Source organism: Xyrauchen texanus, chromosome 15 (assembly GCF_025860055.1).
Source record: "Xyrauchen texanus isolate HMW12.3.18 chromosome 15, RBS_HiC_50CHRs, whole genome shotgun sequence".
Lineage (NCBI taxonomy): Eukaryota > Metazoa > Chordata > Actinopteri > Cypriniformes > Catostomidae > Xyrauchen > Xyrauchen texanus.
This window is the reverse complement of record NC_068290.1, coordinates 28,739,427-28,766,815: the sequence shown is the minus strand read 5'-3', so window position 1 is coordinate 28,766,815 and position 27,389 is coordinate 28,739,427. Positions and strand designations below refer to the sequence as shown.

The 27,389-nt window shown below is 41.0% G+C and overlaps 1 protein-coding gene across 2 annotated transcripts in view; it reads left to right on the top strand.

Annotated features, from left to right (window-relative positions):
- The window catches only part of fhod3b (formin homology 2 domain containing 3b), a 280,074-nt gene that overhangs the window by 17,623 nt on the left and 235,062 nt on the right, over positions 1-27,389 (top strand). For both annotated transcript variants that reach the window (XM_052144662.1, XM_052144663.1), the window contains exons 2-3: positions 7,297-7,403; positions 27,108-27,172. In XM_052144662.1, coding sequence (XP_052000622.1) covers positions 7,297-7,403; positions 27,108-27,172 — 172 coding nt within the window. The remainder of the gene's footprint in view (positions 1-7,296; positions 7,404-27,107; positions 27,173-27,389) is intronic.

Here is a 27,389-nt window from a genome sequence, read left to right as displayed (position 1 = left end):
CACACCAGAAACAAGATGATAATGTGAAACGAATTGCTGACGAATGGCTCTTTCACATTAAAAGCGAGGCGAATGATTGCCGTTAGCACATTCACATCTATAAAATAGGTGACGCTAATCTACAATACATTTTACCCAGGGATTATAGGTGGCACAAAGCACCTTTCAGCTAGTTTGCCCTTCACTCATCACAGATGAGAAGAAGAACTACTTGACAATTTCAATAGTAAACGAAAAAATCACAAGCTGAGTTCGAAATGGCATACTACCATACTACTCTTACTATTTCTGCCATAGGTAAACATGGCAGAAGTAGTAAGAGTAGTATGGGTAAAATGCCATTCCAAATTTAGAGACAGTATAAATAACAGCCGAGTTCTCTAGCGAGCTGATCGAAAAAATAAAAAGTTATCAATTGGAACAAAATTGATAATATCTTATTGCCATGTACATCTAATTGTGTTATATACATTTATTTAAAATCACTAAGTAATACACACATATAATGACTTTAAAAACAAATGAAAAACATTATAACTTGTTTCCATTTAAATCTATCTGTGTTATTTACATTTGTTCAAAAACCTGCATGTTACAAATGAAACTTGACATTCAAGAGTCTGTATAATGCAATGAGCAAAAATCTAATCTTAACCAACAAAACCCATGTTCAGTCTGACCCACTTTATTTTTGCTAACAACAGCCCAAATACAAATAAAATGCACATCCTCACTGCTGGTTAAGGATTTCTTCCTGGAATTACTTCAGCGTTTAATGTCAGTGGTCAAAAAAGCTTTCTGTGCTTAAGTGCCACTAGTTGCACTGGTTTTGGTAACTACAGCAACTTCTGACACATGATCCAAAGCTTGGCATTTCATTACCGGGTGAGGGGGAAAAATTGACACACTCAGCGTGAAAAATAATCAAATAACTCACTTTGTTGGCGTGCATGTGTTTGAATGGCTGTATAGGAATCTATTGTTTCTATTCAGAATCTTCATTGCTGTGAGAAAATGCTTACAAAATTTGCGATTGGTTTGAAAATGCCTTAAATTGTGGCAGAGAGATAGTCAAAGGTGTTGGGAGGTGGAAAGAGAGGTTACCACGGCACTTGCAATCATTTCTGAAAGTCTGCCGTCTTTATCTCTGTGCTGCCTTGGTACAGGAAGAAACAGAGACTTTAAGGAAATGCACAGTCAATTTGGTGCTATATATTCTGGACTAGATTAATCATCGAGGTTTTAGTTATTTCTCATCTGAGTCAGGCTTAGAAAAGGTGCTCAGTGCAGGGCAGCATGAATCATGAGTAATAGAAATTTGTTTGGCCCAAATTGTATCCCATGCTCTGTATTTAGAATTAACACAGGAATTTGATAACATTTTTGGGCCAAATTTGATACTACAGTCAAAATTCACAAATGTCAATTCAGTTTTGACACCTTTTATTCCTTCCTTTATATAAAAAGTTACATATTAATATAATTATTGACAAATTTGATTAAAACACTGGCTTGTAGCAATGAAGTATTTCTCAATTTAGTAAACTGTGACAAGTCGGAGGGCGGGGACGTGTCATGATTATACACACCCTTATCAGGCTAATTAAGCCTCTGAAAGGGATAAAGGCCGATTGCTGTTGGTGGTGCGACAGAGAGAGAGATCATTTACTGGCAGCTGACCGTCATGTGTGTGTTTGTGTCTTTTTGTTCAGTTTTACATTAAAACTATTATTTATATTGTCAAGCAGGTTCTCGCCTCCTCCTTTCCATTGAACCCCTTTACATAAACATTGTTTCCCAAGGAAATATTCATGTAAACAGTCAGTATTAAAAAACAAATTAAAAAGGAATTAAATGAATATTCCGGGTTCCAATACAAGTTAAGCTCAATTGACACATTTGTGGCATAATGTGATTACCACAAGAAAAATTGAGTTTACAGTGAGGTACTTACAGTGAAAGTGAATGGGGCCAATTGTTGGAGGGTTTAAAGATATAATTTGATGCAAATCTTCTGTTAAAACTTGTGTATTGTTTGAGCTGTAAAGTTGTCGTTTTTACATTCTTTTGGGGGTTTTAGGGTTTATGTTGTTGCATCCTCATGTAGGGCTGTAACTAACGATTATTTTGATAATGGACTAATCTAATGATTATTAGAACGATTATTTGATTTTGCGTGAAATTATTGAAACGATTAATAATTTGCTCTTAACAGCTTGTGCCCTGACTTAAAAGGTTGTATTAAACATGCTTGCTAACAATAAAAATGACAAAATCATCTTTTAAAAATACCTCTAAAAGTGTATTTTTTCACTTTGTTATTATTCTGCAATTGCAGTAAAGACAAAATATACTTATATTCAAGATATATTCTCTTAAAACAAGTCTAAATGACTTATATGCTGCTTCTCAGGTGAATGCATCTTTTTTTTTTTATAGATATTTTAAAATATTTGTACTTTTAATATTATATTCAACATTCTCAGATATTTTTTTCTTCTGCAGTATAGCTACTAAAGAAAATGTATGTTGTTTTAAATGAGTTTTAGATATTTATATTGGAAAACAAGCCAAAACATCATGGCTACTGTTGTAACCTCCGGAGGAATGAGACGTTATGTCGAATGAAGTGACACAAGGGTCTTCCTTGGATGCCAAACATACCTCTGAACCTAAGAAAAGGCCAATGTCAAGTTGGCAGACAGAATTTGCATGCCCCGCCCCAGACATACAGGAATAAAGGGAAGCGGGGCAGCGAGTGTCAGTCAGTATTTTGCACTTAGGAGCCGAAAATAAGGTATGGCCGTTTACAGTGGTAGGTCTAATGCTGTGGCAGGAGGGACACAACGTCTTGTTCCTTCCCTCGTGGAATGGAGGTTACAACAGTAACCATGACGTTCCCCTTCTGTCACTCACTCAATGTTGTGTCGAATGAAGTGACACAAGGGGTCCCATCTAAAAATGCCACGCACTGACCGTGTTACGTGAACTGTCGAGACAGGTGCAAGCAGGCTACTGCGTGCTAGAGGCAACTGTATCGGCTGCACGTAGCCCTTCCCAACGCCCCCAAAGAGGTGTCACAAACAGACCTTAGGTTCCCTGCACCCCTGAGGGGGGGAACAGGCGCTACATGACTAGCATGGGAGCAAGCCCGGCAGCCGCAGCCTTTTCTCTCACTATGTCGCTCACATAGGACGTGAAGCGGCTGGGGCTATCTTAACGCTATGAAACGCATCGGTGAAGGCGGTCTTTCCCGGTCCTATTATTTCAGGGGGAAAAGACCCTGTGGAGGCCACATCCTGCCCAGTCTAGGGGGAGGTAACATGTGGCAAATACACCACGAGGGTTGTGAAGCCATACGTGGGAAATGGCGTGGTGGTAGGTCCAGCCTAATAAGGGGGGACTCTACAGCACGTCGACCCGACCCCAGTACAGAGCACCTGTGATTCGTAGTGGGACTGGCCACGAATTGCTCCGCTGAATTCGCCGGCCAGAAGGCTAGGCAGGAGAACATCCAGGGAGTGACGCTTAGTGGCTAACCTGGGATAGAAGGTGCACTGGATCAACTTGTTGAAGGGCGCTGTGTGCAAGCAGAACACCCGGTCGGTTGTACAGCGTTACCGGGTTCTACCGACTCGGACCTGACTCAACCCTGAGATTGTAAAATCTGGCAAAGGTATTGGGTGCTGCTCTGCAGATGTCTGCTAAGGAGGTGCCACGGGCCAGTGCCCACGAGGATGCCACACTTCTCGTAGAGTGTGCTCGAACCCGCAAGGGAAATATCATCGACTACCCAGTGAGCTAACCTCAGTTTGGAGACGGCATTCCTTTTCCGCCGTCCGCCGAAGCAGACAAAGAGCTGCTCAGAACATTTAGTTGGTTGGTGAAAAAATACTCAAAGTACTTACCTTGCTCCACGCACCTGGCAGGGGGCAGTTTAGAGAATAAGGAAGAGGTCCTAGAGAGGCGTCTTCGGAACTTGTCAGCGCTGGCCTGCTGGGTCCGGAGGCAAGAGAGCTGCGTGCGGGGAGCCGGGATTGTAGAGTTTTGGGGCCGGGGTGCCGTGAGAATGGCGCACACCTGCTGGATGACCCAGGGTGTGAGGATATCGCTCTTTATTGAGAATGTAGAAATTAATCAAGGATTCTCCTCCCGGCCCTCCACCGGGGGACAGAGTGGTCTTGGTACCAGCTCCGGAGCGAACGTCTTGCTTCCTGGGTTGCCTCAGGAGCGTTTCGGAGGCTGAGAGCTGGGCCCGGTTTGAGGCGGAGCAACCTGTTATTTAGCTGCCTTGGCGAGCAGGCGGGGCACGCTGGTTTGGCGGCGCCACGGCAAGATGTGCCATCTGCTTCTTTACTGCTGAAAACTGCTGGGCGAATTGTCAACGGTGTCGCCGAAGAGGCCAAGCTGGGAGACAGGGGCGTTGAGAAAGCGTGCCTTGTCAACGTTGCGCATCTCCACCATGTTTAGCCAGAGGTGACGCTCCTGTACCACGAGGGTGGCTATCGCCCGCCCGAGTGCCTGCGCTGTCACCTTTGTGGCTCTGAGAATGAGGTCGGTGGCAGAGCGCAGTTCCTGCAGCACGTCGGGGTCGGAACTACCCAGGCGCAGATTTTTGAGTGCCTTGGCTTGGTGAACATGCAGGAGAGCCATGGCATGCAGGGCAGAGGCGGCCTGTCTGGTGGCGTTGTAGACTTTCAAGGTCAGTGATGATGTCATTCTACAGGCTGTGGAGGGGAGTATGGGGTGGTCCCGCCAGGTGGCGGTGTTCTCGGGACACAAGTGGATTGCAGTTGTTCTGTCCACTTGGGGGACCTCCGTGTACCCATGGGCCACCCCTCCATCCAGGGTAGTGAGAGCGGACTTGCGGAGGGGTTGGTTCCGGGCAGTAAAAGGTGCCCTCCCTCTAAAAGGAACCGGGGGGACGTGATTATGAGCAGTGCCCTGACCCGAGGAACCGATCGAGTAGCCGTGAGTCGGGGGCAAGGTATCCAGTCCAGGCGGCCCGGGAAAGCATTGCTGACATCTGCGCGTCAGCCTGAGTAATCAGTATCAGACACCGCTGTGACGCTCTCCGATGCAGCGGCGATGTCGGCATCCAATTCTGGGGGCTTAAGGGAGAATGCCGGTAGGCCGTGAGTCGAATGTCACTTCATTTGACACAGCGTCGAGTGAGTGACTGAAGGGAACAAAAACCACACTCTTTCACCTTTCCGTTCACTTCAATCATCTTTAACTCACAGAAAAAACTTCTCTCTTATTAATAAAGCTGCGTATTGCCAATTTTCTTCACGATAAGAAATGCTCTGTGACACTTATATTATAATTCAATAAGTCGCAAGCCATCACATTATAATCTAGCTGCATTAAGCGCGTGCTCGAGAGATGAGCATCCCTGCTACGGATTGTGCCTCAGCCAGGTGCAGTTTCAATCTCTCCCTGTCATTTCTAGATATGTTTTTGTTCATGTTTTGTTTTCATGTCTTTTATTTTGAAATTCTAGTTCCTGTTTCAAGTCTTGTGGTTACCTTGTAATGTGATTTCATGTTTCCCTCCATGTTCATGTGTCTTGTTTTCATTGGTTTATTGTCTTATCAGTTCAAGTTTATCATTGGTTTAAGGTTATTTGTCTTGTTATCTTGTTTATAGTTCTGTCTTGTTTTACCCAATGTCTGTGTATTTAAGCCCTCATGTTTGCCATTGTCTCTTGTCAAGTATTGTTGATGTAACCTTGTTTGCTAAGTCTAGTTTAGTCAAGATAATGTTCATGTTAATTGTTCAAGTTTATGTTTAGGTTATGTCTATAGGTAGGGTTTTGGTAATTTAATGTAAACATCACCAACATCTCCCGAACTGCTGCCTCGTCATTATTTTCTTCTGTGTTTTCCCCCGTTGTGCAAATCAGTGTAATTATGGGTGGAAGCTCGTCTTTCATGTTGTTTATTGGCTTCTTATCACAAATAAACTCTTCCGTTGCTATGTGCGTGGGTTTGTGAAAGAATTTCGGGATTGCAGTTTCATTCGGGCACAAATGGTCATGTGTTTGATACAGCTGGTCTGCAAACAGTCGTGTTTGTGCACTTGACTTAGTGTATGCACTTAACTCACATCTTTGTTTCTACATCTGTCTTTGGCACACACCACTGCTCTGCTGTGATTTAAACTGAACTCAGAATCGATTCTGATTCTTTTGAGAATAGATTCAGAATTGTTTGAGTATGAATCGTGATGCATCGTGAAACAATTTTTTCCAACAGCTCTAATGGCTTGGTGGGACTGGGAGCGTCTGGGCTTATGGCAGGGAGTGCGTGTAATTAGCATGTTTAGAGTCGCAAGTGACCCTTTCCACTCGTTGATTGACAGATTACACTGCTGCTCAGCAACAGCCCCCTGGGAGGTTTAAATCCCATCACTGAGCTGTAATTAAGTGTCAACAAACAGGCAGGCCTCCAACAGAGCGGCCCTCTGAAGACTGCAGGCGATCTCCAAAAGGTTTGGATGGGCATCTCACAACACTTCTATTGAGGGCAATAAATCGGATAATCTGCACATGAGGTGTGCATTCAATCTCGAGTGCTTTGAAGCTGTAAAAGTTATGACAGCAAAGCTTGTAAATACCTGAAGTTCTTTTAATGCCTCGGGCTGATAGAGAAATTAATCCAGTTTGTTTTGAAATAATGTCCTGGCAAAATGTTCTTATAAATTACCTCTAACGTTGAACCTCTTAACGTTTCTTAACTGTGTTAACAAGACAGTATAATTGCTTTAATCATGCTTAAGCTTTAATGGCACCCAATGCTTTACTGTATCTGTGTCAAAGACTTTTTATTGAGGTGAAATATACATTAGACCATGAAATGACTGCTGTAAGTGGGCTCTCACTGTTATATAAATCAATGTGATGATATGATCCTTTTGATGGAATAAAAAAACGTGGTGCATTCCTGTAAAGCACACAGCCTACATCTCAAGGCTCAACATGAGATCACCCTGATGTCATGCATATCAAATGCCTCAGCATCTCTGTTTATTTTTTACTTGAATAAAATATGTATTGTTATTATTTCACAGAATCATGAACATTTAAGGAATAGTTCACCCAAAATGAAAATTCTGTCATTATGTGCTAATGCTTTTCCAAACCTGCATGCTGCATCTTATTTCTGTAGTACACAAAAGGAGAATTTTTACATTACGATACATTTTAAGGTGTATGCAGATGTATTGTACTTTGATTCAAAGTGCATATGAATATTTCTTTTAAGTTTTTTGTTTTTCATTTTGTCCCTCTCTCAGCTCGATGACTGTGCTTTACAGTTGTCTCACAGTGGCAGTTATCTGGACCTGGAGTCCACCTTGGCCGAGCAGAGAGATGAACTTGAAGGCTTTCAGGAGGATGGAGGGTGAGCAAGCTTAATTTGTCTTAATAATTTACACCATGTTCTGATTTCCAAACTGTCAAACTCAAGCTGATGATGTTGACACTTCCACCTCGCTTAAAAACCTTAAAGTAAACATTGAAGTCCACTCAAGCCTCACACTTGAACCATTCTGTTCCCATATATGAGGTTAAATATTACAATAGATATTAATCTGTTAGCTATATAGTCCATTAAAGCCCTAGTATACTTAATACGAAATGGAAAAACAAATGCATGTGACATAATTTCGAACTAAATCTGGCCAAAACAAAGGTATTTTTGAGTTCCGTTTGGTGGTTCGTAACAGCTTGACAGCACGAACTTTTAGGAAAACGTTGTACCAGCTGCTAACCACCTTCTTACTGCCACTGAACACGTCATCGGTAAATGTGACATGGAGCTCCACCTACTCAGAGGCCAACAGATTATTTCAGTCAACATGAACACACCGGCATGCAGAGTTATTCATATTTACCTACATCTGTACAATCATTTGTTTAGTGACATTTTCCAAGAACATGTTATGTTATTTTTACTCTAAAGTTCCAGAAGGCCCTATAATACTTAGTGCCGTTGTTTGAGATGCTGCTTCACTCATGTGCTGTCTGCAGTCGAAAGCCATTCACGAATTTCCCCAAAGTGATTTGTCTCTCTGATCATCATTGTTTTGTCTGTATTCTGTCCATTTGCACTAGTAGCATCAGAGTCATCTTAAATTATAATAACAGAGTGTAACTGGCGTATAAAATGACCGTGTATTAGCGCGATGAATGCAGAATGTAAACATTACACACTACACATAATCTACTGCATAAATATTACTTTTAATCATCATCGAGTGGTTAAAACAGCTTCTTTAACTAATCACATGTGAATTTTGCTCATTGAACGAGGCATGAAGTCATTGATAATGCATTTTAATGTCACATCAGTTAAGGTTTTACATGTAGTCGTGTGCATCGGTGTTGGAATGTTTGCAAATAATATACTGTTGCTCATCTGTTTCAAAGTTTTTGGCTCTGAGAAGATTGCAGTAATAGAAGTATGGGTATGACCTGAAAGACTACAGCAACCATTTCTCCTGGTCTCCATCTGTTGACACTGAATAATTCTTGCTTTGCTTGTAGAACAGAAATCAAATGGAACAATCACTTGCGCATCATTTCATTGAATGGTTACAAGATAAAAGAACATCCCTGTTGAAAAAAAGCCTTAGGTGGTTTAAGCTGGTCTCCCATCCAAGTTATGCTCAGCTGGTTTAGCTGCTCGGCATTGGTCTCCCAGTCTGACCAGCTAAAACATGCCTAAACCTCCTATAAAATGAGCCAACTGTCCAGCCTGACTAGGCTGGGAGACCAGCTAAGATCATGTAACTAATTTAGGCTGGTTTTAGCTGTTTTGTTTTTTTTTCAGTTGGGATGTATGAATTGTTGGCACTGGGCACTGCTGAGAATGGTGTTAGCTTGATTCTCAATAGCCTCAGGGTAATTATTATCTTAAAGGGGTCATGACATGAATATTCAAATATTGCTTGATCTTTTGACATATAAGAGGTCACTGTACTATAAAAACATACTGTATGTTTCAGAACTCAAAACTTCCTCCTCACTGCAAAAAGATATTTGTTGAAACAATCTGCCAAAATGACTCATTCTCTACTTGCTCCATGTTGTGATGTCACACTGTGTTAGACATTTGCATCACTTTACCTTTAATCACTTTTGTAGCCCACACAGTAGTGGTGAGCAGTGAGATGGCAAGTTGAGAGAGCAGGTCAGTCAAAAGCATAGAGCCAATCATAACAGTGGCTGTTTTCTGTCAAGTTTTAAAGGAGAAGCAGCACCAAAACTGAGCATTTCTGACAGAGGGTCAGAATGAGGGTGGAAATTATACTGTTTTACAAAAATAGGACTGCATTAAAATTAAAATAAATAAATAAAAAAGGCATGTCATGACCCCTTTAATACCAGCTGTATATTCTGATATGCATTCACGTCTTGTTTCATTGGAACCAACTGTATCTTGGAACCAACACAATCTTGGTACATGCATTCTCTTGAGAATCCAAGAAACATTCCATCTAAAGCTATCAAAAAGACCTTACAATCTCATAGCACATGTTCTTTTATCTTGGGCTCATACCATAGACTTTCTACGACAGCCCCTTTTTCAGCTAGCCCTTAAAATACCTGGCTGGTTGGCAAGGCCACCGATGATGTCACCCTCAGGTCTTAGGAAAGCTGGCAAGGTTCAAACTTATTTGTCTCAATGAGCAGTCCCCAAGAGTAGATGTTTCTCTTAAAATGTATTCATGATTTTAAAGCTATTTAGATCACAGTTATATATATATATATATATATATATATGGTATTAGCAGAAACAGTGCTACCGAAATCTCACATTGAATTGGATCTGTTTCTGGCACAAACACTTGCAAACATACAGTTTCCTTTGACCCTGATTAATGGCTTTTGACTCCCACTTTTATTAGACACACACAGCTATCTTAGCTACCCGTTGCGTTGACATAAGCAGCAGAAACTGCCAAATTCCAGTGATTGAAGGCTAACTCTTGGCATGTTAGGCAGTTATCAGACAATGCCACAAATGTTTAGGGATGTAGTTGTGTAAGTGAGAAGGCAGGTCCAACTGCTATTTTATTTCCACTGGATTAGGCTCAAAGTGTGTCTCTCCAATGCAGTTGAAGACAAGGTGAGAGGATGAATGTCTTTTTAAAGTTAAAAGCTTGGTAACATTTTACAATAAGGTTCTTTTCGTTAATATTAGCAACAGTTATGAGATTCACCGAATGTACAAGAATAGCAGTACAACTGAATGAGTGAAGGGCCACTTTTTTTCTCTTTAGTGCCAATTGGCATGCCACTTCTCTCTTTGGTCTCTCTTCATGCCCTCCTCTCTCCCAGGAGTATATCAAGGGTGAGCATTATTAGACCCATGCTGAGTGTCTGAGTGGGCTGTGGAGTACTGGAATGGAGGACTACATTACTGTTAATAACAGGGTAATTCAGATCAGTGGGCTTTTATGGCCTAGATGGGCTGGAGTTCACAACCCCTACCATTTACTGCAGTTGTGCTTTATTACTTGGTCTGAAAAACTTGGAAGAAGTTTGTGATTAAAACCGAGCCCGTTTCACCTTCTTCTTCCATGTTTTGTGGTTTTCTCTCGCTTCATAGATCATGACTGACCTACATTTCATCGATTGCTAAAAACACAAAAATACAATTGCTCTCAGAATAATTTGAGAACCCTTTGTTGATGCTTCAGTGTTTCTACTGTCTCTTTTTACTGTTTACTTTAGATCTGGAACTAATTTTGAGGATCTTCTTAATTCCCAAAGTTATCCCTTTTTTTTTTGGATTTTAGTCGTTTTAAAACTGAGATGAAGAGTTCATACCACTGATAATGATGAGTAAAAAAGAAAGCAATAGCACATTGAGGACATTGCTTTGAAGACACTGGTGCTGTAATATAGCACTTTCTATAAATACTTTCCTTTTAAACCTTCCCCATAACATGGTGATTTTTGCCTGTCCCACCTCAGAGTTCTCGAAAATCTGCCTGTATCCGACAAGTAAAAATGTCACTAAAATAACTAAATGTCTAAAATTTTGGTAACTGGGTTGCAAAAATTTAAATCTGATATAAATTGAATGAAAAATTAAATAGCTACTGTATAATATTTAGCATAGTCTCCTTTAATAATTATTTTTTTATTTGTATGTATTAATATTTTTTTTTAGATTTCAAGGCCCTACTTTGTATCCTATTCATATAAAAGTGCTATATACAGTACAAGTCTTGTCTGGTCATAAAATCATTGAAACGTTTTTTTCATAAACAGAAAGATAACATTTTTTGTTGCTTCTCTATGTCCTTGAAGTTTTTCTTTGAATGCTGATAATTAGACTGAAGGATGTGGAACTCAATGTGGAACCTGAAGGTCTGGGCTGGGATTCCATTGGTACAATCAGCGATGGATACAGATTACAAGTTGCATTCCACAGGTGCCTTGGTCATATGTAGTCACTTTGGACTCTGATTGAGGAATGATCCTCTAACGCCTCATTTTGTAAGGTGGATATCTCCATGTCACAGTGGCTTAACTACCTTAATCATTCCCACACTACCTCATGCAGCAAAAGCCGACAAAGGCCCCCAACTTTAATCCTACATCACTGTTAGTACTGACCCCGAGTCCTGGCCAACCATCAACAAATTTTCTCTATTTCTCTAACACTCTTTCGCTTCCAAGATAACTGTAGACATTAATTAACAAATGTCAAATGTCTTTCTGTATAAATGGAAAGTATACCTTCTCTTTCTCTCTCTCTCTCTCTCTCTCTCTCTCGCTCTCTCTCTCTCTCTCTCGCTCACTCTGTCCTCTTACTTGAACTCATTTTTTTCCTGGCCGATGTGCCGGAGGAGCTGTCGTCAGACTCGTTTACCCTCTGGCCCTGGAGTGAAGCCTAGTTCTTTTAAGGGGAAGGCTTCAAATATTTGTGCGGATTACATGAATAGAGGGGTAGGAGGCTGCTCAGCTGGACCGCTGGATTTCTTTCCTTATTGCTGAAGTAAATGGCAGGCAGAGGAGCTGTGGTCTAAAGTGTGTTGTTATGCTATTTCACTTTAGAGAACCTTATGACAACATTCACAGGTTAAAAACTTGACTGTATAATTTATCCAAAAATAAAAATTCTGTCATCATTTGCTCGTCTTCATGTTGTTTCAAACCCTTATGACTTTATTTCTTCTTGGGACCACAGAAGGAGGACATTGGACATTATGTACGTTTTAGTAACTATTTACTGTCATTGAATCTTTTTTATTTCATACGATGAAAGTGAATGGTGACAGGTTCTCATTCTGCCTAACATCTGCTTTTGTGTTCCAACAAAGAAAGAAAGTCAGTGAAGTATCCCTATTACAGCCTTTGCTTTTTACTAGGGCTGTCAATCGATATTTTTTTTTTTATCGAATTAATTACATGGTGTCCCGATTTATTAATCGCGATTAATCACATTTAATCGCATATATATGCTAAAGAAAGAAAAAAAAATAATAATAAAAAAAAAAAAAATATATATATATATATATATATATATATATATATATATATATATATATATATAATAAAAAATATTACGATAATTAAAATGCATTACATTCTTATGGCAGAAGAGTTCATCATAAATAAGACAATACAAAAAGTGGCTTTAGAATACAATGTATTGTTTACTACCATATTATTGAACATAAGCCATTCATTGGCATACAGTTCACAGCAATCCATTTCACAAGTGAATTTGTCAATCAGTTAAAGATTTATTATGAGGGCTTGTTTAAGGACCGTCAATTTACATCTGCATCAGACATGCATGTGTAGCATCTCAGATGTGTTGTTTTATAAACATAAAATGTTTAGGTCACTGTGTCAAGTTAAATAGAGTTTAATTCTCAATCTTTAAACACATCTTGAGGTCCCTTAGTTCGCATTTGCGCTCCTTCAAGTGTTTTGAATGCAAGAATGTAATGCATGTTTGTGTTGTTTTCTTGACTGTATAAACAGTCAATTAATCATACAGATGACATTTAAATTATTGCCCTCTGGAGTAAACAGGTGGTACTACAAGTTTGCATTTCTCAGGAATCTTCCTTATTACGGTCCTGGGGCATTGCGATTAATTCCATAAATATTTTTAACGCGTTATTTTTTGTAAAATTAAACGCACTGAATTAACTAGTTAAATCGACAGCCCTACTTTTTACTTATTTAGGATGCTTCCAATTACACTTAAAGTCTATGTGAATAAAATGTTAATCAAGGCTCTTGTAAATGCAATGTATATAATTTAAAAAACACTTTTACTCACTTAAAGGGGAAGTTCACCCACAAATTGTAATTCTCTCATCATCTACATATCCTCATGCCATCCCAGATGTGTATGATTTCTTTCTTGTGAGGAACACAAACGAAGATTTTTAGAAGAATATCTCAGCTCTGTTGCAATGCAAGCTCTCATTCAATGTAAGTTAAGACCTTTGAAGCTCCAAAAATCACACAATGGCCACATAAAAGTAATCCATAAGACTCACGTAATTTAAATACCTTCAGAAGTGATATGATAGGTGTGGGTAAGAAACAGATCAATATTTAAGTCCTTTTTTACTATAAATATCCACTTTCACATTGTGTCACATTTTGAAAGTGAAAGTGGAGATTTATGAAAAAACAAATACTTCAATATTGATCTGTTTCTCACCCACACTTATCACATCACTTCTGAAGATATGGATTTAAACACTGTATTATGGATTACTTTTATGCTGCCTTGATGTGATTTTTGGAGCTTCAAAGTTCTGGTTGCCATTCACTTGCATTTTATGGACCTACAGAACTGAAATATTCTTCTAAAAATTTTGTTCATGTTAAGCAGAGGAAAGAAAGTCATACACATCTAGGATAGCATGAGGGTAAGTAAATGAGAGATTTTACATTTTTGGGTGAAGTAACCCTTTAAAGTACACTTATTCCAGGGTCAGGGATCATATATATTAAGTGCCTTCCCACATCTTTTATTTACATCAAATTGTTTCTTTTTGTCTTAAGGAACACATGAGCAGGGTTGGGAGGGTAACTTTTGAAATGTATTCCACTACAGATTACAGAATACATGCTGTAAAATGTAATTTGTAATGTATTTTGTTAGATTACTCAAGGTCAGTAATGTATTCTAAATACTTTGGATTACATCTTCAGCACAGGTAGATTTTTTCACATGTTTTGACTATAAAAACTCTGTCAGTACAGTAAGACAAAATACACATGATAAAAATACATTCTCTGAAAAACCTAAATATCTTATGTAGTGTTGTTTCTAAAACAAGATTAATCAAACTGATCTTGTTTTAAGGATTTTTAAATATTTTTTACAGAAAAACAATACAAAAATCTATTATCAAGAATAATATTTTTGCTCTAATATCAAAGGTCTTACTAGAAAAAAGAAATTATGATCCAATGTGAATTTTCTTGATAAAAAATATGATTGTGCCTGGTAATGTGCATGTAAAATGGCTAGAAATAGCATTTTAGCTTAGCGTAAAGATGACAATTTACACAAGGTTTATTTCTACTTCTGCTCCAAACTTCAAACGTACTTCTCTGTCTGCTGGTATGAATGTAACACATCATAAGAAAGTATTTCACCGCTGTTCAAATGCACTTTGGATCGCATCATTTATACGTATAAATATTTCCATCTGAAATGACTAAATATTAAATGAAACAAATTACAATAAAATGCAAAGTAATCTCTTCAGTAAACAAAATACTTTTTGAATGTAACTGTATTCTAATTACAATGCTTTAAACTGTAACTGTAGTGGAATACAGTTACTTCTATTTTGTATTTTAAATAAGTAATCCCGTTACATGTATTCCGTTACTCCCCAACACCGCACATAAGAATATCATTTGTGTTCTGAGAAGTAACCAGTGAATGCTTATAATGCAGATACTGCTCCATGGTGCATAACTCATCACCGTTCAGTCTAACATGTTTCTGTGCTCAGATTCCCTCTTTTCTAGCATATTTGCGGAGTCATTTCTGCTCCAGGAGGCCCTGTAATTTGCCATTAATAGCACTATAGGGAAATAGTCCAAGTATGCAGGGCAGCAAGTATAAACTAACTGTCAGCAATGGGTCTTGTCTCTTTAATTCTCACCCTCTAGCTCTTGATTTTTCACTCCCCTTGTGCCTTTATGGGACTTCATAGTGTGATATTCCATGAAAAGGCTGGTAGTGAAACGTCAAATAAATGTATTGAGTTGGAGAGAGTTTGTCTGGTAGTACTCTGCAGACCCAGGAGAGACTGCATGGGGCCCGAATCAGGCCAGTGAGGGTTTATGGGGCTTTTGGGAGTAAATAAAGAGTACTGTACTAGCAACTCTCAGGGGAGTGAGTCTGCCTTTAGCCTCTGCTCTCCCTGCAGAGATGCATTTGTTATGATGCTGTGATTTATCTGTTTAGCAATGTGATGATTAACCTAAAGAGGTTAGGTTTGTTCATTAATTTGCCAGTGCTGTGCCCTGCCTCTAACCCTCCCTTGCTTTCTCTGTTGGAGACTTTAATTACGGTAGATGCCCTATGTAATTGGATGTGAATGAAAATAAAGCTGTTAGGGATAGAAGAAAGGGTTAAATTAGGATTTTTGAAGGTGAGGGAACCATACGTTCCGGGTGGTCGGACAAACTGCTCCCCTTAAAATACTATGTATAAACAGTATTGGTCTTGATAGTACTTGGTATCAGATCGAAAATAAAATATGAGGTATCGCCCATCCTTAATGCATGATCCAAACTGAACTTTTCCTGAACCTTTTGAAACTGCTAATGGCAAGTGTATACTGTGAAAAATTTATTGGGCAGAAAACATTTTGTATAGTTAAGATGTTTTCAAAAATAATTTTTGAAAGGTTGTTGGCAGGTGGGTTGTTCCAGGCATCTTGGAGAACTTGCTTCAGTTCTATATAATTGGTATCTCAATTGCTTTTTCTCTCTTAATGTAATCCCATACTGACTAAATTATGTTGAGATCTGGGTTCCGTGGGGGCCATACCATCTGTTGCAGGACTCCTTGTTCTACTTCTTTACAAGTTATTTGCAAAATTAATGTTTGGAAATCTATAATTGCAGTGTTTCCCCTATATTCATTTTGTAGTTGCACTGTGCCACTGTTGAACATGAGCGCCGCTGTTGGGATTTCACATGGTTAATTGACGCAACATAACACTTGCCAGCCCCAGTCAGCTGTGCACTCTCTAGACTGCAAAAGGGACCCCACCACACACACACAAAGGCCGGAACGGTACACGAGGGGGTGGGTGGCCAGCTCCACACCCGACCACCGCCTTTGTCTCCCCAGTGACGATGTTTTACACACCGCACCAGGTACTCATTTTAGGCTGAGTCGACCTAGGGGAGGCCCGGGACCGGTTCAGATAATCGTCACTGGTGTTGGCCATGAGCGGGAATCGAACTCAGGTCGCCAGGTTTGTAGCGCAGCGCTCTAACCGCCACACACACACACACACACACACACACACACACACACACACACACACACACACACACACACACACACACACACACACACACACACACACACACACACACACACACACACACACACACACACACACACACACACACACACACACACACACACACACACACATGTTGGTCTACCTATCATTATGAGGACTTTCCATAGACATAATGACTTTTATACTGTACAAACTATAGATTCTATCCTCTAAACCTAACACAACCCCTAAACCTAATCATCACAGAAAACTTTCTGCATTTTTACATTTTCAATAAAACATTGTTTAGTATGATTTTTAAGTGATTTGAATTATGGGGACACTAGAAATGTCCTCAGAAATCACATTTATAGCATAATACCCTTGTAATTACTAATTTGTAACTTACAAAATTGTCCTCGTAAATCACAAAAACACGCGCACACACACACACACACACACACACACACACACACACACACACACACACACACACACACATTGGGTTTCAGTGTTTTATGGGGGCTTTCCTTAGATATAATAGTTTTTATACTGTACAAACTATAGATTATATCCCTTAACACTAACCCTACCCCTAAACCTAACCCTCACAGAAAAGCTTTCTAAATGTATTTAGACTGCTGTTTTTCCATTACAAAAATGCCATAGTTCTTTATTTAGAAACCACAGATTTCAGCCTGGGCCACATCAGGTTTTATTTGTGCCCTCAAAGGGCCCTTTGAAAATGTGGCACCTGCTTTGGTAGCACCCACGCAAATAATAGTACATGTTATTTGCATTGAAATGCACATTTGACAGTACAGCAATAATTTTGAGTTTTGATGGAGATGAAAATTATGATATTAACAACAGTAACATCTGTGGAAAAAATGAACACCTAATTTTTATATGGCTGAATTGAAATATTCTATTTGGGCCTTCTTTACAGATTCCTTTCATCAGGTTACTAATAATTAAACTACATTCATGTCTTGGAATTTCTGAAGGCAAACAAAATAACATATATTTTCCTACAATTGTAATGGCATTACAAGAGTAAGGGTTTTATATAGATGAAAAACTGATAGCTTGGTCCATAAATATGAAAATGCACCATAGTTCCATATTTTTTACAATGATATTTGTAATAGTTCATGGTAAATAGAGGTAAAACCATGCATGACTACTCACTACCATGATTAGTAATGAGTTTGACATACCTGTTTTAATCTGTTCTTTGACTAACACGCTAGGGGTGTGTACACTCAAAAAAACTATTTTAGCCTATTTTCAAGATGTATTCCATCTAATTGAATTGCCTAATCTTTAACAAAATAAAATGTACAAATCTTACAAAATGCAAGTTTTATTAATTACATTTTCTTCACGACTATTTAATTCAATTAGATGGAAATGTGTTATTCAATTGAAATGGATACATCTTAAATAGGCAAAAAAAATTTTTTGAGTGTAGCGAAGCCATTATCTATATATTTGTATCTGTTCATATGACAAAATTATCTGTATTTGTCTCTGTTACTGTGTTTGTAAACTGGAAGTGCGGCAAAACTAAACGAAACGCCCATTTATTAAGTGTTACTCTTACATTTATAGGTTCCATTAATAAAATATGCCTTGTATATGCTTTTTCATAATAATAGCCTGATAATAATAATAAGAATTATTATTATTATTATTATACAGTTATTATTTAAAGAATATTATTTTATTATAAAAAACATTTTACCAGATGAAGCTAAAGTTTATAGGCCCCAGTAACTGTGGAATATTTCAGTTTGTCTGTGCATGTGTAACAACATTATTCTGGAGTCAAGAGGTGTCAAACAAATTGTAAAATGTCAAGCACAAATTTTGCAGTGAATAATAACGTCATGGTTACTGTTGTAACCTCCGTTCCCCGAGGGCAGGAACGAGACGTTCCCCTTCTGTCACTCACTCGATGTTGTGTTGAATGAAGTGACACAAGGGGTCCCATATAAAAACGCCACACACTGACTGTGTTACGTGAACTGCCGAGACAGGTCTAAGCAGGCTATTGCGTGCTAGAGGCAACTGTGTCGGCTGCACGTAGCCCTCCCCATTGCCTCCAAAGAGGTGTCACATACAGACCTTAGGTTCCCCGCACCCCTGCGGGGGGGGGGGTGGAACAGGCGCTACATGACTAGCATGGGAGCAAGCCTGGCAGCCGCGCCTTTTCTCTCACTATGCGACCGCCTTCGGTCTATGTGAGATAGGACGTGAAGCGGCTCTTAATGCTATGAAATGTGTCGGGGAAGGCGGTCTTTCCCAGTCCTATTCTTTCAGGGGGAAAAGACCCTGCGGAGGCCACATTCTGCCCAGTTTAGGGGGAGGTAACATGTGGCAAATACACCACGAGGGTTGTGAAGCCGTACATGGGAACTGGCACGGTGGTAGGTCCAGCCTAATGAGGGGGGACTCTACAAGCACGGCGACAAGGGCAGCGGGGCTGCACAAGGGAAACGTGGGTGCACCGACAAGGGGACCGTACTGCAGAAAATACATCATAGGGAGTTTGCTTGAAAAGGGAACTAAGCCCGAGGAGCCCGACCCCAGTACAGAGCACCTGTGACTCGTAGTGGGTATGGCCACGAATTGCTCCGCTGAATTTGCCGGCCAGAAGGCTAGGGAAGAGAACATCCAGGGAGCGACGCTTGGTGGCTAACCTGGGACTGAAGGCGCACTGGATCAACTTGGTGAAGGGCGCTGTGTGCAAGCGGAACACCCGGTCGGTTGTGCCGCGTTACCGAGTTCTACCGGCTCGGACGTGACAAAACACTGGACGAGACCGATTCAACACTGAGATTGTAAAATCTGGCAAAGGTATTGGTTGTTGCCCAGCCCGCTGCTCTGCAGATGTCTGCTAAGGAGGTGCCATGGGCCAGTGCCCACGAGGATGCCACACTTCTCGTAGAGTGTGCTCAAACCCACAAGGGAGCGGGCACGGCCTGGGTGTGATAAGCTAAGGAAATAGCATCAACCACTCAGTGGGCTAACCTCTGTTTGGAGACGGAGTTCCCTTTCCGCCGTCCGCCGAAGCAGACAAAGAGCTACTCAGAACACCTAGTGCGGTCCAAATTGGTACGCAAAGCACGTACTGGACACAGCAACGAGAAGGCTGGGTCTGCCTCTTCCCGGGACAGTTTGCTTGCAGGCTCACGACCTGGTCCCTGAAGGAGGTCGTAGGAACCTTGGGCACGTAGGAACCCGGTCATGGCCTTGGGATAATGTGAGAATGTGCCGGACCGAACTCCATGCAGGTGTCACTGACAGAGAATGCCTGCAGGTCCCCAACCCTCTTGATGGAGGCTAACGCGATCAGGAGGGCCATCTTCAGGGAGAGGGTCTTGAGCTCAACTGAATCAAGCGACTCGAAGGGGGGGTCTCTGAAGGCCACAGAGAGATCCCAGTAGAACAGGCTAGGCTGGGGAGGGTTCAGTCTCCGGGTACCTTTCAGGAACCTGATAATCAAGTCTTGCTTACCTAGGGACTTGCCATCTGCCAGACGTGGAGGTTCCAGAGGTCTGGGTGCAGGTGCCAGCGGGTGCCCCATCCCTGAGAAGGAAGGTCCTTCCTCAGGGGAATTTTCCAAGTAAGTGCTGTCGCGAGGAGCTTAAGATCCGAGAACCAGGTCTGGGTGGGCCAGTAAGGGGCCACCAGGATGACCTGTTCCTCGTCCTCCCTGATCTTGCACTGCACCAGTGCAAGAAGTCTCACTGGGGGAAATGTGTACTTGCGCAGCCCCCTTGGCCAGCTGTGTGCCAGCGTGTCTGTCCCAAGAGGAGCTCCTGTCAGGGAGTACCAGAGCGGGCAGTGGGAGTTGTCTTGGGAGGCAATGAGATCTATCTGTTCCTTTCTGAATTGGTCCCAAATCAGCTGGACCACCTGGGGGTGTAGCCTCCACTCTCCGCTGGGCGAAACCTGCCGCGACAGTGCGTCCACCATAGTGTTTCGGTAGCCAGGGATGTGAGTGGCCCGCAGTGACCTGAGTCCCGGCTGACTCCAAAGGAGGAGATGGCGGGCGAGTTGTGACATATGACGAGAGCGCACACCACCTTGGTGATTTATGTACGCTACCATCGCAGTGCTGTCTGAACTGATCAAGATGTTCTTGCCCCGGTTTAGTGGTAGAAACGGATGGTCCTGGCCAACCAGGGTGACGGATTGGGAAGTGAAAGCCACGCATCCAAACTCCGCGCAAGGGGCACTAATGGGACGATCGCTTTTGATGTACCGGGCGGGGTTTCGCGGCGGTGGGAGCAGGTATTTGCGTGTCACGAGGCAGAAGATCGTCCCGAGGCTTGGGTGCTGAGAAAAGACTCAAAGCACTTGCCTTGCTCTGCGCACCTGGCAGGGGGCGGGTTGGAGACTGAGAAAGAGATCCTAGAGAGGCATCTTCGGAACTTGTCAGCACTGGCCTGCCGGGGCCGGAGGCAAGGGAACTGCATCCGGGGAGCCGGGACTGTAGAGTTTTGTGGCCGGGGTGCTGTGAGAATGGTACGCACCGGCTGGATGACCCAGGGAGTGAGGATATCGCTCTTTATTGAGAATGTAGGTGCCACAGCCCGAAGGCGGTGCGGCAAATGAAACAAGGATTTTCCTCCCGGCTCTCCACCGGGGGATGGAGTGGTCTTGGTACCATTTCAGGAGCGCTTTGGAGCTTTCCTGGTCCTGGAAGGGGTCCTGGAGATGGGGGACAAACGGCGGCTGTGGCTGAGAGCTGGGCCCGACGATCCTGGCTAGTAGGCGGGGTGCACTGGTTTGGCGGTACCACGGCAATATGTGCCATCTCTGCTTCTTCACCACCGAAAACTGCTGGGCGAAGTCGTCGACGGTGTCGCCGAAGAGGCCAAGCTGGGAGACGGATGCGTTGAGAAAGCGTGCCTTGTCAACGTCAGGCATCTCGACCATGTTCAGCCAGAGGAGACACTCCTGGACCACGAGGGTGGCCATCGCCCACCCGAGTGCCTCCGTTGTGACCTTCGTGGCTCTGAGAGTGAGGTCGGTGGCAGAGTGCAGTTCCTGCAGCACGTCGGTGTCGGAACTACACTTCGTTGATTGCCTTGGCTTGTTGAACTTGCAGGAGAGCCATGGCATTCAGGGCGGAGGCGGCCTGTCCGGTGGCGCTGTAGACTTTTGAGGTCATTTATGACGTCATTCTACAGGCTGTGGAGGGGAGTACCGGGCGGTTCTCTGGACACAAGTGGATCGCAACCGCTCTGTCCACCTGGGGGACCTCCGTGTACCCGTGGGCTCTTTTATGAGTGGGAACTCAAACTCTTTTAGAGGAAATAAACTCTTTTTAGGAGGAGAAACACTCTTTTAGGCAATGAAAGCGCTATCGAAGCGCCCAGGGGTGTGGACTGCACAGTGTGCAGTGAGAGAAAATGCCAGCTGGAAACGCGCCGTAGATCCAACAGCAGTGCTTATCGCCAGTAGAGGTTAGAGGAACAGTGGTGATCTCAGCTTGCTGTTGCACAGCTGTTCGGCTCCAAAGAAAAATCCTGACTGGCACTCGCTGCACTGCTTCCCTTTATACCCGTATGTCCGGGGCGGGGCATGCAAATTCTGTCTGCCAACTTGACATTGGCCTTTTCTCAGGTTCAGAGGTATGTTTGGCATCCCAGGAAGACCCCTTGTGTCACTTCCTTCGACACAACGTCGAGTGAGTGACAGAAGGGGAAATACAAATTCAAACATTTAAAGTTATTAAAATAAAATCAATATAGCTTACAAACAGGTGAAAGTCTATCGGGACATTTTAAGATAGGACACCATTATTTAGTCAGATAATTATAACAGCAACATCAATAATAATAATATTAATAATAATAATAATAATAATAATGTAATAACGCCTTTCTTGAGTTCAAGAACACTTAACATTCTCAGATTTAGCACAGTTAAAAGAAGAAGAAGAATAAAGACGGAGCATGTTTTAGATTCTTCGTTTTACATAAGGAGGAATACTCCTAATAAATGAATACTCTGTGGAGCATTTAAAATTGTATGAAAAAAGTTTTTTTTTAATACGTTTTTAACCAGATAATTACCTTAATCGCTCATGTGGATATAAATGTCAAATTTAAGAGACCGATAGACAAACTCTGACATTAAATCACTTCAGGTCTGGAATTTAACATCGCTCAGGTTTAGGGTATAATACATGTAATACATGTTACATTAACAGACATTTCAAGAACTGGAAAATGTATATGATGTTGTATCTTAGTTAATGTTACACTTGATAAGCTCCAGATGTGCACATTTAACAGAGACCTCAAACAGGGTCAAGACCACGCCCATTCGATCTGAAATCACAACGTGCATATTTTAATTCATAAAGTTTACACTTTAGAAATATTGGCTGCACAGATTAATAAATTCATCTTAATTTTGGATATGTTTATTTAAAATGTCGCTTTATCCTTGTGCTTTTTGGATAATCAGTCAAACAAATATTTGTTATATTATTCAGATGAATCCGTTATTCCTTTTGAAGTCATTATTTATGCCTTTCCAAATAAGGTGTTCGGCTTCGGGCACATCCCTACAACACGTTAATACGAGTCCGCCATTTTGGGCTTGTGGACGCACGCACAACAGCATCGCTGCTGATTTTTCCCATTGACAAACTATAGCAGAAGAGCTCAAATAACCATCTTAATGCAAATGTTTTTTGTGAAACATATCTTGTGCTTTTGCACAGTACTGTCTAAAATATTATTATTATTTAATATGCATTATTATTTACTATATATGTGTTATCTGTGAAAGTTTGTGTGTCTGTTAGTGAAACCTACATCCAACCTATAAGTCTTTTTGCCCATTTGCCCAAGACATATTTGTGAGTTTCAGAAGTGGCTTTTCTTCAAAACGGGCTGAAACATAAAAAATGTCTTTCTGTTATATATTTCCCTGAACAATATGATTCTGATATATAGCAGGACATTGTTTTTAAGTGTATTGCAAAGCATTTTAATGACACTGCTAGTAGGTAGTTGCTCATGTAAATGCCCCCATCTGTGGCATGTTGCCAACCAGACCATCAAACTTTCATTGTGTAACTCACACAATGCAGCATTTGTTTACGGGTCTCACCGTTTGGCTGGGCCCCATCCCACTTTTGGGAAGCGTGCCTGCAGTATCATACATTATAGGTTTGTGGAGATGAATCTAGCAAACACTTCTATCTCTCTTTATCTCTTCTCTCATCTGAATGAGTTTCTGTTTTGTCTGCGTTTGTTTACTGTGTTGCTTCTTGTGCACTCAATGTTTTTATCTAATTTCTGGTAAATGGAGGCCTCAACCCACGTGGATGAGAGTGAGTGCGGATCAGGATTGTGGTTGTTCGAAAGAATTTTACCTTCGATAGTTTACCCAAACATGAAAATTCTGTCATTATTTACTCACCCTCATGTTGTTCTAAGTCTAAATGATGTTATTTTCTACATGTAATGGAAAAGGAGAATTTTTAAGAATGTTCCCTCAGCTTTTTTTCCAATACAATGACAATGGTGACCACTGGCTGTCTAGCTCTAAAACAAACAATAATAATAATTAAAAAAAAAAGCACCATAAAGAACCACAAAATTAGTCAATATGATTTGTGCACTATATTCCATGTCTTTTGAAACCATATGATAGCTTTGTGTGAGAAACAGACTGAAATTTAAGTCATTATTCAGTCTCAAATCAAATATATGAAGCATATTTGATGTCATGACATTTGTCCAGTGAAGTTTTTGAGGTTTGATGTCATTAATATCCAACCTAACCCATTTGATCTGAGTGTATAATGAATTACAGTTCAGTCTGGTTTCCCAACCCCCCTCACTTTTTTTAGTGAAGGAATTTTCTTCTTAGGAAGGAGTTTTGGGTGAACTATTAATAGTATTAATCTTCATCTGTTTCCATCTCCAGTGCAGCTGCATTTTATTCCATCTTGCATGTTACTGAAAGTTATTCACGAGACAGACAGTTCCTCTGTTCATCAGGCCTAATAATCTATGAAAGGGGGAGGTTGTGTCTGTGCCCACACTTGTCCATCACTCTTTATGTGAATGATGTGACCTACATGTCATCCACACCACCACCTCTGCTCTTGGTGCCAGGGAATTACAGATGCCATCCCCTCCCCACACTGGCCCCTTACCTGCAAACAGGGATCACCTCTGCCCTCTCAGCCTGTTCTGAGTCAGAGAGGAAATTCATTAAGAATCAGTTGTGCCGGAGATTATTTAGCAGAGATGGACCACTTCTTTTAATATGAATGGGAGAAACTTGAACACTCAGCCAAGCAGCTCTGAGTGCCCAACGGTCAACAGATGTAGAAAGGAAGTCCCGCCTTACAGTTAAAAAAGCCAATTGACTTTTAGATACAGATATCACCTGTCAATCAAAGGTAGAACGTGCATTTGCATTAGCTATACAAGCTGGGAAAATGTAGTTTTTTTAGTGTAATACAAGGTGAAGAATCACAATTTATGATACCAGTATTGTAAGATTTTGTTGTTCTTTGATCTTAATCTTGACCAACCATATTTGAGATTTTGGTATTTTTCCATCAAGTTGATAGGAGCTGCACTGGCATTTATGTAAATAACTTTCCGAGAGCATTCCAAAGATGGTCGACAGTGGACTGACTTGCTAGAAAGACTTTGGTTGTGCCCACTGATGGGGTCATTTATGCTTTCTATGTCGTTTTAGCAGTCAATTTATTAAAGAAATTACGCAAATCACTCAGGGATGCTCCGATCGATTGGCCACAGATCTGTATCGGCCGATATTTACGTCCTAGGTTTTGAACGGTGAACGGTAATTTGGCCGATCGCATAAACAGATCACTCATGTCACAAAAGACGTGTTGCTCCATTAAGACATCAGCAGGACTGTCATGGCATCTAGGAGTGTGAGGTATACTGACTTAGTGTTAAGACAACAAACTTGATTCAGTAGTTAAGAACAATGCAGTAGGAGAATATGAAAATGTTGTGTACTGTACTGTTAATGTGGCATTTCACACGCGATAAGGCAAAGAGCAAACAGCGCGAGCTGTTACCAATTAATAGAAACGATAGGTTACCAATTCTGTAACTCTGAAACATCGAGAGGAGAGATCCACCAATTGGAAGGGCTTACGCACCTGACCTCTGCAGAAGCATCCAGTTGATTCCAATCCAATCTTGACAGACAGGAGCATGTGCCCAATGTTGCCGTAAGGCCCTGTCCTTACCTGAGGGCATAAAAGGACCTGTACATGCTACTTTCCTCAGTGAGCATATTCACTTCTCGTGAAGCAAGTGGGGAAAGCCACACTCCTCCCTCCTTTGCCTCAGGCCGGTTAACCCTCAGCGTGACATACACCCCCATCTCCTTTCCGGGGTGCAGCCCTTCCGGGCCCGCCTGCCGGAAGGCTTTTCCCCGCCTCTCTAGAGCTGGGGGGACAAGTAGAGAGAATTCTTTTAAAAATATCTGTTAGTGTTCAGCAGAGGAAAGAAAGTCATACACATCTGAGATGGCATGAAATTGAGTAAATGATGAGAGAATTGTAATTTTTGAATGAATTATCCATTGAAATTAGACACACAAGCCACATGGTCTACTTTTATAATCATTTTCTAAGTTTTAATGTCACTAGAGAATCACTATCAACTGCCATTATATTGAAAAGAGGGGCCAAGATATTAATTAATATTTGTCATTCTTTTGTGTTTCTTATAAGAAATAAAGTCATACATGTTTGAAACAACTTGAGGGTGAGTAAATTACCACCAGAATATTCATTTTTGTGTAAACTATTCACAGTTTGTGCACTGAAATATTGTGTGAATTTGCCCTTCAGTCTCCCTCCCCTTGAATGTTCTGGAAACTAGCAGTAAGTCACAGGAAGTTGGCTGGGTCTGTACTGTCTTTTGCAACTCAAGGCCACACATGACTCTGGTCCCTCAAGACCATACAGCTTAACTCACCTGACCTACATATAAGAACAGATGTAACACAAGATGTAAACAGAGTTGCTGCAGAAGGTTTTCTTTCATGAATGCCTCTAAATGCAGTATATAAATAAAGCCTGGTTGTTTTATGCTGTGGCAAAATTCTGCCCCATACTGTACATATATGGAGTTCTAAATGTAATTTAAGGAGATGCAAGTGTTTGTGATCATGTTAAGTGTAGCTTACTTCACTTCATTGACTTTTGGAATCCCTCCCCCATCGCTAATTCTCTTTTCTTTATTTAAGTTTTAAAAATATTATTTCTAATTTGTCCATTTTATACACTATCAGATGATTATATAATATTACTTTGATATATAAATGGTCCTGAAAGATTATCATATTCGTGTACCATGGTATTTACACTGTACTCAAAGTTAATGCAAAGAATGCCATGGGTGAACTGTGGTCGAAGTATGAATATTAGTAAAGAATAACTGTTTTGTTTCATGATATGGACATTACTTTCAACAAAGTCCTGCTAGTTTAACTTTTTCATAAGAGTTTCTCAATGATGATCACTTATTTTTGTGTTTGTTCCTCAGGAGGGGAAAGAAGCACAGTATTGTCCTGAGAACACAGCTGTCTGTCAGAGTTCATGCATGCATAGGTGAGTAACAATATGCTGTTTTATCTCAAATAAAAAATACATTGGAAGAAAACATATTCTCTTCAAGCATTTCTGGATTAGTGAGAAGTTTCTGGTTGTATCATATTGCTCTAGGGTTAAAATTATCGTCTCATGTGTAGCTTGTTGAACTGATGGATGTGTGAATTATAAGAGGCACTTGCAAGATTTTTACAGTGTGATACATTTTTCCTGTTTC